At 36.0% G+C, this 12,051-nt stretch overlaps 2 protein-coding genes and 1 pseudogene across 2 annotated transcripts; 2 read left to right on the forward strand and 1 right to left on the reverse strand.

Moving 5' to 3' along the window:
• Positions 1-601: 601 nt before the first annotated feature.
• On the reverse strand, positions 602-1,981 carry LOC103326401 (aspartic proteinase nepenthesin-2-like). Its single transcript, XM_008228613.2, has one exon. It carries the CDS (start codon positions 1,979-1,981, stop codon positions 602-604), a length of 1,380 nt encoding a protein of 459 aa, XP_008226835.2.
• Positions 1,982-6,776: 4,795 nt separating this feature from the next.
• On the forward strand, positions 6,777-11,703 carry LOC103326390 (glucose-6-phosphate/phosphate translocator 2, chloroplastic). Its single transcript, XM_089047792.1, has 6 exons — positions 6,777-6,897; positions 6,988-7,695; positions 8,138-8,363; positions 8,835-9,057; positions 9,956-10,169; positions 11,222-11,703. Exons 2-6 carry the CDS (start codon positions 7,621-7,623, stop codon positions 11,231-11,233), a joined length of 750 nt encoding a protein of 249 aa, XP_088903918.1. The 5' UTR covers positions 6,777-6,897; positions 6,988-7,620; the 3' UTR covers positions 11,234-11,703.
• Positions 7,184-7,585, forward strand: LOC148918894 (glucose-6-phosphate/phosphate translocator 1, chloroplastic pseudogene; annotated as a pseudogene).
• Positions 11,704-12,051: the final 348 nt, after the last annotated feature.

Consider the following 12,051-nt stretch of genomic DNA (forward strand, 5'->3'; position numbering starts at 1 on the left):
CTTATTGGAGATTATGCAACTAGCAGAATGAGATAAGTACCCTTCCCCAAATCAAATTCTTCTTCTTTGGGGATCTCTATTCAAGTTTCTTGTTTGGTTTTTAAAATCAATAAGTTCTTATTAATGCATTCTTTTCTTCTTTCATTTTGATGCCTAAGAAGGCTTGATTGGAGACGTGTGGGTTAAATATGGTTTTCTTATGAATTGCATAGGCTATATGATGAAGAAGAATAAATTCATTTTGTATAAATAAAAAAATAATAAAAAAGGCCCAAAAACGTAAAAATGAAATGTGATCAAATAAATAATTTGTGGCATACATGGGTTTGGCCAATTGGCCAACAGTGCGTGCCCACCCCTTTGCAACCAAGTTTAGGCCCGTCCTGATAGAATAATAAGATATCATTTTGTAAATAAATAAAAAAACTTGCACTCATATTCTTGTAAGTAATGATAAAATGTTTTGCACAATACATTGAAGAAGCAAAATTTAGTTCCCATAACTTTGTTGCAAATTATTAAGTTTCAAACACCAAACTAGCCACTGCAATATAAAACAAAAGGAACAACAAAGAAAACAAGCTTAGAACACTACAATCATTTAAGGATGGTCATTAGCACAAGTTTCGGTAGAAAATTGGAGTGAGTTGATGGCGCCATTGTAGGTGACCCTCATATTTTGCTGATGCCATGCTCCTAGTATAGATTTCCCAGTTCCTGGCATCATTGCTACGCAAAAATAACCTGCCTGAGTATTATAGAAATTCACATACTTTGGATCAACAACATAATTACCACCTTCCAACTGGTATGTCAAGGAGGCAAATTGATTAAATTCTGGAGGATATTTGTAACATAATGGGAACCCTTCAGGCACTCTACCCAGCCTTTGAAGATGGAAAGAATCATAATGATTCTGAAATGCCCTCATCACCTCTCGGTACACGTTGCGTCCATTAACGAGATTTTGATCAAGTTGGGAGATTAGGGCACCGGAGTCGATGAAGAAACCACCAGATAAACCTATCCTAGCCGTAAAGGTGCCCGGCGGAAACATTAACGGGCGCATTCCAACACTTATGTCCAACAGATTTAAGTGGTAATAATGTGATCCTCCTGGTGTGACAAATGGACTTGTGTAAACATTTGAAGATGGTAAGGGTATGGTATCCCCAAACCTTAGCACACTAGGTTGCATTTGTGCTTCAGTAAAAGGGACCAAGCAATAAGAGAAACGTCTCTGGGTTTGATCAGCCAATTGGGACAACAGTGAATCAGGGCTCAAACTCAACCCCATTATCCCCGAAATCACACCACGTAACGAGAATTGAATGTTTCGATTATCATTTGAACAACCGAAGATTATGTTATCGATAGTTCTAGTGGCGTCCAATGGGAATGTGAACGTTTCAAAAGAAACAACACCTCGAGTTGATGACCCGCCACCATAGCCAATGTTGTAGACACATTCATCGTTAACACATTTGTACAAAGGAAGATCACCATGGCAAAGAGGGTGGTCGCAAGGAAGCCTTCGATAAGTGCTCGATCGGCTTGGAACAAAAATGTGAGTTTTAGTTTGTGGGTAACAATTAATACAAGGTTCGCACTGGGTCCAAATTAGGCCGCCACCAGTGTCCATAAGTAGGAACTGGAACTCAACCGGGGTCCCAATGCCAACCTGCACCATATAAAAGAAGCCGTCACGAATCAAACTAAGATTGTTAGGTTCTATGGTGGAATAATTTGAAGATGAAATCAAATCCAAATTGTGAGCCCTGGCTTCGGTGAACCTGATCATTCTTTGAATTCGTTCAACTACAGTGAGGTTTCCAGGGTATAAAGGAGATTCAGGAGAGTCTCTAGGGATGAGCTTGAGGCTAAAACCACCATTTGGTTTTGAATATGTTGGATGGAATGTGGAGATTGAGATGAGGCAAAGGAAGAGACTTGTGACAAGAAAAGGATGGGCTCCACTCATTTTGGTGTTCAAGACTGAGTCTATGAAGCATTTTAGCTACACTTATATATTTGTCAAAGCACTGTTTTGGTTTTCTTTTTCTTTTTGGTAAAACATACAGAGTTTAGAAACGCATGAACGTTTTGTTTGTTAGTTCCATATAAATCTTTTTTTCATTTTTGCCAATAATTTTCCATTTAAATTTAAATCTTTTCCTCCCTTTATGAAAATGTTTTTCTCCCTTTTATGTCAGCATTTTCCCTTGTATTGTACATCTTTTTCTCCCTTTACATCTTCAAGGAATTTTTGTTTTATTTCTTTGGCTACATCCTTTGGATATTTCATTGAATTTCACCAATTAAAAATTCAATAAAAGTTAAGTTGTTGAAATTTTTATACATCTTTATTTTCACAACTATTCATCACATTCTACTTGATGGGATTATTAATTGTTAATAAGATAAGGATATATGCTCCGCCATGATGATTTTAAATATTATATATAGACGACTCGTTGTTCATTGTACGTACCCAAAAGCACACAAACACATCAGAATGTTATAGAGATCCTATATTGGCAATTTTTTTACCATTTTTTGTCATGAATCTTACCATATCCTCCAATTTAGTCCTTATGTTTTGGATTCAAACGCATTCTTTAAAGCAAATGTGATGGAATGTTTTATATATTGGTTAGCATACACGAACTTATAGACCAAATTATTTCCAAATAATACTCTCTCTCTCTCTCACTCTCTCTCTCTCTCTCTCTAACATTTTTTTTAATACAAGCGATAGTCTAAACTATGGATGTATGGAGGTTTCTCTCACACATCCTGCCAAGGTGCCATGGGATTTGAACCAGAGATCACTGGTCTTTAAGTCAAGGCCATTTTCTACTAAGTTAGACCTTACCTCTCTCATATGAACTTAATTGTATGAATTTAATTGTCCTTTTGGTGCGCTCGCCTAACTTGAGTTAAAATTAAAACCAGAAAAATTCACATCTATCTATTGATTTATGGGTCACATTTCATTGAGGTATCTCTTAAATAAGTTTATTTGGGTGAAACCTTTTGGAACTCATTCCGCATCGTATTTAATGAGCCAAATTGTCTATTTTTCAAGTTGTCCTTCATAGAAAATCATCACAAAAATTAATAAATCGTAAACCAATAGGACATAATTTTTTTATAAAAAAAGTAGACAAACATGGTTTTTCTTTTCTTCTTTTTTCAAAAATCAAACAAACATTTAATCAAATGATTTCCGATGTTGAATTTTTACACAAATGATCTTTGAACAAAGATGCAAAAAATTGACAGTTGGAGTCATAAAATACAACTTATAATAGGTCCCACAAATAGTAGCTTATTTGAAGTTCTCTCATCTATCTATATCTGTAAAAGGATAAGAAGCATTTGGTTAAACTTTCAAAAGGCTTATTTGTTGAAATGCCCCATGTGGTTTCTAAATAGTCTCAGTTTGCCCCTTGAAGTTTCAAATTACTCAATTCCCCCTCCTTCCTGAACTTCCATTATGTGACCAAGGTTGCCCCCAGTCTGTTAGTTTTCATATAAAACCGTTAAATCAGCTAACGTGGTATGGGTATTTTGGTAAATTTAACTATTAAAAATTTTAAAATTCAAATTAAATATAAAAATTATTGAAAGTATTTTAAATAGGTAAAAAATTAAGATAAAAGTTTTTTTTTTCTCCCTTAATTGACAGCACCCATCACCTTTTCCCTCATCACAACCAGCCCCACCACCCAACCAACCCCAGCAACCACTTTCCTCCTCCCCATTCCTATGTCAAAACAAAGGTACCCAAAAAAACCCAACAACCCTTCTTCCTTCTCTCTCCCTCTTTCTCTCCCATTCCCCCCTCTCTCTTTGGCAACTAAAAACCCAACTCAACCTCCACCATCTCCTCCTCTCTTCGACATCATCAAACCCTAACCAACAATTCACCCTATGTCTCTCTCCTCCCAATTCTCTCTCTTTCTTTGGCAGCCACCAAGGGAGATATGTACTGTCACATATGCGAAATCTAATGTCAATTTAGTGATTTTGTTTGTGGGTTTTGAGCCTTTTGACAATTGGGGGGAGGGGGGTTGACGAGAGAGAGAGAGAGAGAGAGAGAGAGAAAAGGGAGAAGGTGGGGTGGGTTTTGGCTGGGTGTGGGTTGGTTAGGCGATGTGGCTAGATGAGGGAGAAGGTGGTGGGGGCTGACGATTAACGAAAGGAAAAAAAAAGACATTTTTATCTTTATTTTTTATATTTAATTTGAATTTTAAAATTTTTAATAATTAACTTTACCAAAATACCCATGCCACTTCAACTGATTTAACAGTTTTTATTTGAAACATAACGGAATGGGGCAATCTTGGTAGAATGGAAGTTCAAGGGGGAGATTGAGTCATTTGAAACTCAAGACGCAAACTGAGACTATTTGAAAACCACAGAGCTCATTTCAACAAATAAGCCCTTTCAAAATACCAACAAAAACATCTTATTTAGAAAATGCTAATGATAGAATGCAAGGACGGACCATATGCATGGTTAACCTGGGCTACAGCCCCTGTGGCTTTTTTTTCCCAGCCCATAAAAAAATTATAGCCCAGCCAATTGAATAAGCTGCCATCCTAAGGAATTCCTTGCAATGCACATGGAGAATAAAATGGAGAAAAAGAAAGAAAGATGCATAAGGAAAAAAAAAATGCACAGCCAATGGAAAAAAAGAAAGAAAAGTAGAAGAAATTGTTTATGTCCCCCTTTAACTAGGTGTATTATTATTTGTTGTTATCAATGAAATTACATCATACGGTCGAGTTTTCTATCTTCTTTGTATGTTTATATGTAAGTTAAATTTAGCCCAGTCAAGTTTGAAATCCTGAGTCCATTTTTGGAAAGTCTAATTCAATAAAGATAAATTAGCGAAACTAAATCATGAGAGAGAGAGAGAGAGAGAGAGAGAGAGAGAGAGAGGGAAAAAAAACACCAATCACACTGGTTTGTAAAGGAGCAAAATGTTGCATTAAATTATGAGAAATTTAAAATGTAAATTGTCTATTTTACCCAGTTATCCAATCATCTTTAGGGAGCATTAAAATCAAAAGTAAAATCTTCTCGCTAGATCCAATAACTATAACACACATCCATGCAACCTTAAGCACTTTCTTCGTCAAACTTCCACATATTTTGACTTTTCCTCTCACAATAACTAAACCCTACATAGGAAAAAACAAGCTACTCTTAATGGATGGAACGTCAAATGGTAGTTGGGAAGCCTCCAAATAAGTTATAGGTCGATTGCTTGAGTTTTTTTAAAAGCTTTTTAAGAGATTGTCATCGTGATGGTTGTGATTCTGTTTGGTGGATCAACACCAAATGTGGATCAAGATTTTAGTGAAAATATGTCGTATAGATCTTTCTTGTTCGTTCAAATGCTACCAAACAATCTAAAGAGTTATTCATTGTAGTGTCATTGGAGCGATATAGATTTTTCAGTGACATTCCACCTAATTTTGTTTAAATCATCAAAGGATTTTGTAGAACAGTAGGAGTTTAATGCATATTTCTTTTTCTTTTGAAGGAACAACGATAAGGTGATGCCTCTAATCGATCAGTAACTTGTGGCAGTGGCGGCGCTTCCAGTGGTTGGGTCAATGGTTCCAATCAGATAACGGAAGTTTGGGTTGATAGGTTGTTCAATGGCTTTGGATCGATTTTCAAACGAAGTTTTGGTTTAGCCAAAAATTTGTGTTAGGGTTGGAATTTTATTTTACTTGCTTTTGTTTAACTTTTAGTAATTAATAGGTTTGGTTGGGTGTATAGATAAAATTATGTAATGTATTGTGGGTTCTTCATATAGAGTGTGGGGCTGGGTGACCGCACATGGCCTCCAGAAAAATAAAACTTCCTATAAAATCTTGGGCAATGATTTCTTCACTCCTATTTTATCCACTTACACTCCTTTTTTATATAAAAAAAAAAAAAAAAAAGGAGTGTAAGTGGATAAAATAGGATAAAAATAAGTGGGGAAATCACCACTCAAAATCTTTAGTCCAACAATTAAATAAGCTAAAAAGGCCTTTTAGGTGTGTGACTGAAAATTTCAAAGCTATACTCTGAAATTTTTCAAGCCTTTTTCTTTACTTTTCTTATAACGGGTCTCTTTTATTTAAACTAACCAACTTAGCACTTAAACGTGGAACTTTTTATTTTTATTTTTATTTTTGTACAAAAGCAGTTAAGTGTTGAATATAAAAGGTTTCAACTCTTATTTCTGTTTAGGGTCTCCAAAATCAATGAACCGGCCAAACTAGGTGATTTGGTTGGTTTTGACGTCTCGCCAATTTTTTGCTCACCCTCGCAATTTAGACCTAGTCAAATGGCAAGACATGGTTGGTTGAACAGACGTGGGTTAGGTTAGTGGGCTAAAGCCCCTTGCACTTAAGTTTGATTAACGTCTTCATACATTATAGTAGTTTAGAATATCATTTGTCAACCGAAAAAAAAACATGGTTTGTTGAGCTTGAGAACAATCTAGCAAATACACCCAACCGCAGCATATAGAAACCTACAAAATACCTTTTAGAAACCAAAACGCATTGTTTGTAGTCTGTAGTACTACCTGTGAAAGTAGAGAAAGTTGACGGAGTACTTTAATGCAAAAGATGCGCACTCACATGACTATTTGGTAACACTTTCTCTCTGGACTGAGATTTCAGAGAAGAAAAGCCATTGTATTTGTAGATTTCAAAGTCTCACAAAACACACCCAACAAACCCCTTCCACCAAACCCAACCGTCATAAAGAAATAATAATCAAAATTAAAATTCAATATTTCTATCTGGCTGCTGTCATATATTTATTAGATTACTCTGTTCTACGAAAGCTACCCCGATCATAAAATCTGAGGGGAAAAAAGAAGTATTTTCCTACCCTTTTCTTTTTTATATTATTCAAAGCTTTGATCTTTACTATATATTGAAGATCTACCGTTCTGGTTCAACTTTCAAGCTTTTTTCAGGTCAAACAAAGCCAAAGTTTTCTTTTTCTCTCCTTTGTTTTCTGTTCAGCAGCCGTGAATTGTTATTGGGTTCCAACTCTTCTCACCAAAAACCGACTCTGACCCATTGATCTGTATTGGGTTTTTTCTGTGTTTCACAGAAAACCCACTTGAATTTTCACGCCAGAAATTCAAGCTGTTTTCACCATGATCTGCTCTGTGAAGCAATACTCATCTATAACAAATGGGTCTGATATCTTTTTGCGGCAGAGCACTCGGCCGCCGATGCAAAGATCGTTGCTTTTGCCCTCTCTTCCGGTGCAAAAGTCTCAGAGATCAGTTATTTCAGTGCAAAAGGCCTTACATGTGTCTGCGATCGAGAGTTTTAGGTCTCCAAAGCCTCGAACAAGTTTGATCAAATGCCAAGCTTACGAGGCCGACCGATCGCAGCCGATCGAGTCGAACATCGAGCTTCCGAAGGCCGATACTCGATCAGAGGCGGCGAAGAAGCTGAAGATCGGTGTGTATTTTGCTATGTGGTGGGCTCTGAACGTGGTTTTCAATATATACAATAAGAAGGTGTTGAATGCCTACCCCTTCCCTGGTTGACCTCCACTTTGTCTTTGGCATGTGGGTCTTTGATCATGTTGATCTCCTGGGCTACTAGGATTGCTGAGGCGCCCAAGACTGATATGGACTTCTGGAAGGCTCTGTTTCCTGTAAGTTGAATTGGGTTTTATTTTGGTTTCTTCTGTTTTTGTTCTTTTGGTTTTCTGAGAATGGAGGAGAATGATAGAAAGTGAAGTTTTAACTGGTTCTGCTTTATGGTCTTTAAGTTTTGGTATTGAAAGTGAATTGTGATTTTTGAATGTCTTTTATTGTGAAAATAACCATTTTGTTTGGTTGCTGAGAAAATTAAGGGAATAAAAAAAGTGATGTTTTGGTAGTGAAAAGAAAAGGAGTGATTGAAATAAATAATGCCTTATCTTTAGTGGTTGCCTTTGTTTGAGAGGTCTCAAATGTTTGCTGCGTTTTACAGTTTTGAAGTCTTTTGCCAGATGACTTACAGACTTTCGCAGTTTATTATTATTTTGCTTGAAATTTCTATGCTTTCTTTTTTGGTTATTGGTTGTGACTTTCTTGTTTCTGTTTTCACAACAGGTTGCTGTGGCACATACAATTGGGCATGTAGCAGCGACTGTTAGTATGTCTAAGGTTGCAGTTTCTTTCACTCATATCATCAAGAGTGGAGAGCCAGCTTTCAGTGTATTGGTTTCAAGGTTCCTGTTGGGCGAGTCCTTCCCTACATCCGTCTACCTGTCCCTCCTTCCAATCATCGGTGGGTGTGGTCTTGCTGCCTTGACAGAGCTTAACTTCAACATGATAGGTAACCATTCTTTTTCCTAGAGGGAACAGAATTGTTAAAATTCTTGGTTTATTGATCTTATTATTTTCTGAATTGTTAGCACTCTGTTCTCTTTCTTTTACAATCTGTGTCATGCTGCACTGGAAAAGAAAACCAATATATATTAAAATTAACATCTTTGTTGTTAGGGAGTTTTGCAATAAAGCTAGTTAGGCGCTAACATTTCATCAATAAAGATCTAAAATCTAAACATGTAATTTACGTACCTTATCTTTATATTCTTCTGCAACCAAATTAAATTTTCACTCTTCATATTGTATGCTTCTTTATCCTTCAGGATGAGTTTTATCCAGTTGCAGAGTTTTGGTATGGTTAAAACTTAAATTTCTGTCATTAAATTGTAATTTCTAGTTATTTAGGTTTGAAATGAGCTTGCGTGTTTTTCTTTAAGGTTCTAGAGTGTTAAATTTGTCTTTTTACTGTTTGTTTCAGGATTTATGGGGGCCATGATATCTAACCTGGCGTTTGTCTTTCGGAACATATTTTCAAAGCGGGGCATGAAGGGAAAGTCTGTTAGCGGGATGAACTATTATGCCTGTCTATCTATGTTGTCGCTCATAATTCTCACACCATTTGCAATTGCGGTGGAAGGACCTGCGATGTGGAAAGCTGGATTTGAAACAGCCATCTCTCAAATTGGACCCAACCTAATATGGTAATTACATGCTATGTACTAACTGTGATATTTCCTGGTTCCTGCCCTGATACCAACTGTGATATGTTTCTACTGTTTGGTGTCTTCAGTTCTAGGTATGCATTTGTTTTACCATGTTAGAAAATAAGGCACACGATCCCTAAATCAATAATGAAAACTTATAATCCAAACACCACAACTTTTATGTGTTTATTTTAGGAGTGTATGGATTTGTTTGTTAATTCAATGCATTTTCACTTTTTTCACTTAACTGAATCCAAATTCACAATCTGTCCAAAGTCAAATCTCTTCTAGAGACTACTACCTAAAAAATAAATTTCCAGAGATGTCTTGAATGGCCATAATAGAATGCACATGATGCAAGGGACAAGTTGTGTTGGTTTTGGTTAGGTAGTAAGTGCTAGAAGTTTATCTAATTAGATTATCACATTTTTACTGATCATGAACTTTTTCTATATGCAAAGTAGTAGGTTTTGAACACTCTTTGGCCTCAAAATGATAGTTATAATAGGTTCCTGCAATCCACTTCTTTGCTGAATGTTTGTAGCTTCATTATTTATGTTACAGGGTCTTTTTACGTCAATGTACTGGTATTTGGAAGTGTTTATCAGATGAGCCAATAGTGAAACTGTGTTCATTTTTTAATTGTTTCCATATCTGCAGTTATTGTTAATCATTATATTGTGCATTCCATACTTTTTATTTCTTGTATGGAGAATAAGATACATCTGGCAATGTTGTTGCAAAGACTATGTGTTGTAAATGTTGTTGACCTTGAATCACTATATAGGAGCAATACTTTGTTTTGTTCTTGTTGACACCATGATCCCCTTTGTTATTTTTTATTTATACAATTGCCTTCTTATACTTATGAATTGCTGTCGGTTATACATAATAGGTGGATGGCGGCCCAGAGTGTCTTCTATCATCTCTACAACCAGGTGTCATACATGTCCCTGGACGAGATTTCTCCCTTGACATTTAGCATAGGAAACACCATGAAACGTATATCTGTCATAGTGTCCTCCATCATCATATTCCACACACCTGTTCAGCCCGTCAATGCTCTTGGAGCTGCTATTGCAATTTTCGGAACTTTCTTGTATTCCCAGGTAAGCCCATGTTATGCATTGAGCTTGATTGTTCATAATTTATTTACGGCCTTTTCTGCTTTATCACCCCTATTAACTTTTTAGATATTCATGATAAATTTTTGGTTGCCATTATTTCCAAACTTTGAACTACTAGAATACAGACCAATTGTTGTTTATATATTAACATTCTCCTTTGCGTGTGGGCTTCTTTCCCCCAACACCTGGGATTCAACGTAAATTGTGAGGTCATAGTATCATGGATTTGAACTAATGATCTCCCGTTTTGATACCATGATGAACCTAACATTTCTCGTTAAACTACTCAACATGTAGAATTCATCTTATATTGGGAGATTGCATTTAAAGAGATTTGAACTCCATATGTTTGAATCATGTACTCTTAACATAATAACATCGTATCAAAACTGTTGTATGTTTACCATTATTTCCAGAATTTTAAGTTGTTAGGATGTGGCCCAGCTATTGTTATTATATTGCAACACTTTCTCTGATGCAAATTCGCCGACTCTATAGATATGGACAAAATTATTTGCTTGCTTTCTTTGCGTGGCTTTTGTTTGTATGTTAAAGATGCCAACAGGTATTTGGGGGATATTTTTGTGGTATGGGTTGTGTCACGTGCTTATGATAGTGATGGCATTGCAGCCTTAGACTATGTGTATCTTTTTAAGTTAGACTTTCTACTTTCTTTAGACTACATTGATGAAAGGTTAGGTGTAGCCCTGGCTCATAACCAGAGCAACTTAGGTGTTCTATGTGCCTGATATAAATACTGGCAAGGATCATTGCCACTAATTAGGATGTTGATTTATGTAGTGTTAGGTGACCTCTTTCATGCTTTGCTTGGACCATAAAAGTCTACCTAATTTTACATTGAACTTACAAGTTTGTTTCATAATTTTACGCCATTATTTAAAGTCGAGAATGATAGGCGCCTAAGTTGACTCAGACAGGATGATGTTGGGAATATGCTTGGTTTCTCCCTTTATGATACTAAATCCAATCTACTCTTTAGGCCTAAACATCGTTTTATTTCCCCGTTTCTTCAGTCAAAGCAGTGAGAAGCTTGGCCACGAGGAGGTATACGTTCATGTAACATAAATGACAGGGAAAGGAAGGCGGCAATTTCTGGCGTAGGCAGAGGCAGGGGAAGAGTTTCTATGAAGATCCATGGTTACTGGATTTTTGGCCATATGAACCAAGAGTGTAATTGTAGATACCAATAAGGATTCAAACATAATCACCTGTTATACAAGGAGTTAGGCAGTGTTTTTTTTTTTGGGTTTTTTATTTTTATTTGACCAGGTTGCAGAGAAATAATAATTCAATAATATCCAAGACTGTCGCTGCTTTGAGAAAGCAAAATGTCAATCTGGACCTTAGGCTTATTCGCATTTCGTGTTTAGAATCTCAGACTATGATTAGAGCATATTCCATTTGAGTTGGTGGGTATGCTTTAGAAATCATGAGCTTTTGTATTTCGGATTTAATGTGAGTCAGCAGCATCTGTTTGGTGCAGGTTTTGTTTCAAGTGTGCTTTTAGATAATTGCAAATGCATCTTTTTAATTATTTAATCACCCACCCATGTTAATTAAACATATTTGACCAAGAAAAAGAAAAGACAATGGGTCAGATGCCATGCTACTACCATGGTCACAAAAAGGTTTTTGGTCTTTTTATACATCCTCTAATAAAATAAAGATTTTATCAAAGCTTTTGAAGAAGCCTCTGCGGGCTTGTAACTCAAATGATTAAAAGTAGGTATATAAAATTATATTTTGTTACAATAATTTTGAGAACTTTTTCTTTTTGTTAAATTTCAGTACATCCCCTTTTATGAGTAGCTAGTCATACCCACGTCAAAAGTTTTTATTTTTT

Source organism: Prunus mume, linkage group LG3 (genome assembly GCF_029339155.1).
Source record: "Prunus mume cultivar Tortuosa linkage group LG3, ASM2933915v1, whole genome shotgun sequence".
Lineage (NCBI taxonomy): Eukaryota > Viridiplantae > Streptophyta > Magnoliopsida > Rosales > Rosaceae > Prunus > Prunus mume.

What these genes read in the sequence shown, in the direction of transcription:
- LOC103326390 (XM_089047792.1), top strand. Translation starts at nt 7,621, where the DNA reads ATGTTGATCTCCTGGGCTACTAGGATTGCTGAGGCGCCCAAGACTGAT. An exon ending in TCTGGAAGGCTCTGTTTCCT is followed by an intron (nt 7,696 to 8,137) that starts GTAAGTTGAATT and finishes TTTTCACAACAG; the next exon opens with GTTGCTGTGGCACATACAAT. An exon ending in ATTGGACCCAACCTAATATG is followed by an intron (nt 9,058 to 9,955) that starts GTAATTACATGC and finishes TATACATAATAG; the next exon opens with GTGGATGGCGGCCCAGAGTG.
- LOC103326401 (XM_008228613.2), bottom strand. Translation starts at nt 1,981, where the DNA reads ATGAGTGGAGCCCATCCTTTTCTTGTCACAAGTCTCTTCCTTTGCCTC.